This window comes from Aplysia californica, unplaced genomic scaffold (genome assembly GCF_000002075.1).
Source record: "Aplysia californica isolate F4 #8 unplaced genomic scaffold, AplCal3.0 scaffold00281, whole genome shotgun sequence".
NCBI classification, from domain to species: domain Eukaryota; kingdom Metazoa; phylum Mollusca; class Gastropoda; order Aplysiida; family Aplysiidae; genus Aplysia; species Aplysia californica.
In genome coordinates this window covers 444795-447986 of record NW_004797551.1, presented here as the reverse complement: position 1 = coordinate 447986, position 3192 = coordinate 444795, and the positions used below count along the sequence as shown (strand labels likewise).

At 38.4% G+C, this 3192-nt stretch overlaps 1 protein-coding gene across 1 annotated transcript in view; it reads left to right on the top strand.

Annotated features, from left to right (window-relative positions):
* The window catches only part of LOC101854646 (unconventional myosin-Ia), a gene marked incomplete at its 5' end in the record, with an annotated part of 55584 nt that overhangs the window by 12556 nt on the left and 39836 nt on the right, over positions 1-3192 (top strand). Inside the window, 4 exon segments of the mRNA XM_035970531.1 lie at positions 15-129; positions 1361-1416; positions 1893-1958; positions 2881-2948. Coding sequence (XP_035826424.1) covers positions 15-129; positions 1361-1416; positions 1893-1958; positions 2881-2948 — 305 coding nt within the window.

The following is a 3192-nucleotide window of genomic DNA, read 5'->3' as shown; positions in this document are numbered from 1 at the left end:
TTTCCCCTCCACAGGTCCTGTACAAAGTGTCTGGTTTCCTGGACAAGAACAACGACCTTTTGTTCCGTGACCTCTCCCAGGCCATGCACCAGTGCTCACACCCCATGCTCATGGAGCTCTTCCCAGAGGGTTAGTTCAGATCTACATATTACTTAATAATAATAGATAATAGATAGATAGCATTTGTATAGCGCAAATCCCCGCTCAACAGAAAGCTCTATGCGCTTCGCAATCTATACTATTACTATTACCCCAGCAGACCTGAGAGCATTCTGAAACAACCTCAACTCCCTGGGAAGCATACAGTGCAAGCAGCCATTTATAGGCACTAAAACACTAACCTACTTACTCTCTCCCTATACCCTCAGGCACTTAAGGCGGAGAGCAGTTCACACCATGCTTGCCTGTCCCTGGCCATGTCCTCCAATTTCGGCACATCCAGGGACTGGGTGACTGCCCCATCCCTTATTGTGCCTCTATAGCTTCCTGTTGGTCTTCCTCGTTTTCTTTTTCCAGTTGGTCTCCAATACCATGTCTGATAGGGCAATCTTGTCTTTGGCATTCTTACAACATGTCCTAGATATCTCCATCTCTCCTTTTTATTTACATATTCCTTCACTTAAATAGAATACAGAATAAGGTATTTTTGTATGTTCCACCTCTAACTATTATTACCGCAGCAGACCCAAGAACATTCAGAGACATTCTCGTCTTGTCCGGAAACCTACAGTGCAAGAAGCAGATTACGGATTACACATGCTAAAACACTTGCAACTGACCAAACCTTTCACAATCTGTTTGTGCAGATCAGTAATTTATTATGGTCAGTTTGTACCATGTGTACCAGTAATAGCTTCAGTGGTCTTATGGGTAGGTTGTCCGCCATGTAACCAAAAGGTATTGGGTTAAAATCCCTTGAAGGGCCCAATGTTCTTTTTTCTTTTTACATAAATTTTCCTCACTTTACCCAGGTGGGAAGTGATACCTAACTATATGCAGGAAAAGATCTTGTTAGTTTATTAGTGCTTGAATGCTCAATCGGCTGCCTGCTCTGTACACTTCCTGGGAAGTCAAGACTAAAATGATACTTGTAAAACGCATGGAACATGCTGTAGGGTGTGGATATGCGCTATATTAATTCAATTTTTATTATTATAAAGTTATCTTTATGGTTATTATGATTATGATTATTATTACTGCAACTACTGCTGCTGCTGTGATTATTATTATTATTATTATTATTACTACTATTATTATTATTATTGTTGTTATTGTTGTTATTATTATTGTTATCATTATTATTGTTCTTCTTATTATTATTACTAAGCTTAGTTTTAGGAAAGTCTTTGCGCTTTTTCAGGGAGACCAACGGAAAAGTCTCTGAAGAGGCCGGCCACTGCAGGCTCACAGTTTAAGGTCAGTCTTGTTTGTCATTATGATTGTTAATTATTATGATGATACGAGTTTGTGCCTCAGTAACTTCTTTATACAGTCTAGCAGGTACATGACAAAATCGATAGGACGCAAATATCTTTTCATTATGTGTGTCTTTTTATATGTATGTGTTTTAAATACAAAGGAAATACATGCTTTAAGAAAATTGGAGACCTGAAAATCTGTTCGTTATGGGCGTGTTTTGTTATGTGCAATTCTTTAAAATTCATTCAAATGCTAACAAAAATCGTTAATATATATAAAAATGAGAGATATACAGAGTATATATATAGAGATTTTTAATCAGAACACTACTGTTTATGTTAAAGCACTCAGAGCATGTGTTTTTTTTAATCGGGTTGAGTGCTTATTATTATTATTATCATTATTATTTTTATTATTATTAGTAGTATCTTTACTATGGACTATTACTCAGAGAATGGTCTTGTTTTTGGCAGATCTCTGTGACAGAACTTATGAAAAATCTCAGCTCTAAGAACCCCAACTACATCAGATGCATCAAGGTGAGTGGGAGGGGTTGCTTAATTTTTCTTGGTCGCCGAGGTCGATCTTTGTATCCTCAATAAAAATCAGGAGTCACCATGGTCTAGAAATAGTATAAAAGTTCTTGAGGGCTAGCTTTCTTGTTTTTGTTCATCGTTTCTTCATTTTCTTTGTCGCTCATCTTTGAATGGACATCAAAGTTTCTGTTGTGAAGGCTGCTGCTGTTCGCCACAGTTCCTCCAGGCTCACGTAGATTTTGGGTCTCCCTGCATAGGGTTGGGTGAATATTTCTTTCCTTTCATCATTTGAAAAGGTTACTTTTTGTGGCCAGTTAAAACTTGCTGTTTTGAGAAAATCGAAGGTTACATTTTTGCGCCTTGTTCAGTTTCTTTAAAATATCTGGAGAGTTTTCTTTATAACCAAACAAATATACCCACCAATGATAGCAAACTTCTCCTATAGGTAGGGTAATGCCCACTTTTGGTGTAGGTCAAGATTTCTGGAAACCCCCGAAATCTGGGTCAACCCTCTTGTCCTTGAAAGCGACCAATTATAATATTATATAATCATTTTGTATACATTTTATGTCATTTTTCCCCCCCACCAGGGCAGTGCTACTGACTGAAGTTGTCTTTAGACCATTCCTAACAGGGGGGATATTAAATATGTTTGTTACTCTCTTGTGAACTGCTTTTTCCGGGGCGCCTTGATAGTCGAAGCAAGCTTTGTGCTGTTGAGGCTAGAGAGGTGAACAGAGTAAGCCTGATTCCCCGTTAGGACTTCTCTATTGACATCCACCCCTTGGCACTCATATGACCTTATGCAGTTGCGAGCGCAGTAAAACCTCTTCTAAAACTAAAATAAAACTAAAGCGCTCATATGACCTTATGCAGTTGCGTGCGCCGTAAAACCTTACTAAAACTAAACTTATGTCATTTCCAGCCCAACGACTTCAAGAAGGCGCGTGATATAGACATGGAGATTGTGAGACACCAAGTCCGCTACCTAGGGTGAGAGTCACTTTGCTGTCTTTGTGTTTTGTTTTTTGTTTTGTTTTTGTTTTGCAGGTGGTTGGAGGGCTCTACTGGTAGGGACCTATTTCTTTACTTTCCCTCTGTTGTTTCTGTCTGTCTGTCATACTTTTTCCCAGCACTAAATGACTATTTTTGTGTCGATGTGCTTGTCTTTACTCAAACAAACAAACAAAACCTTTTCTTCTTTTGTATGTTTGTCACTCTCTTATCAACTGTTATG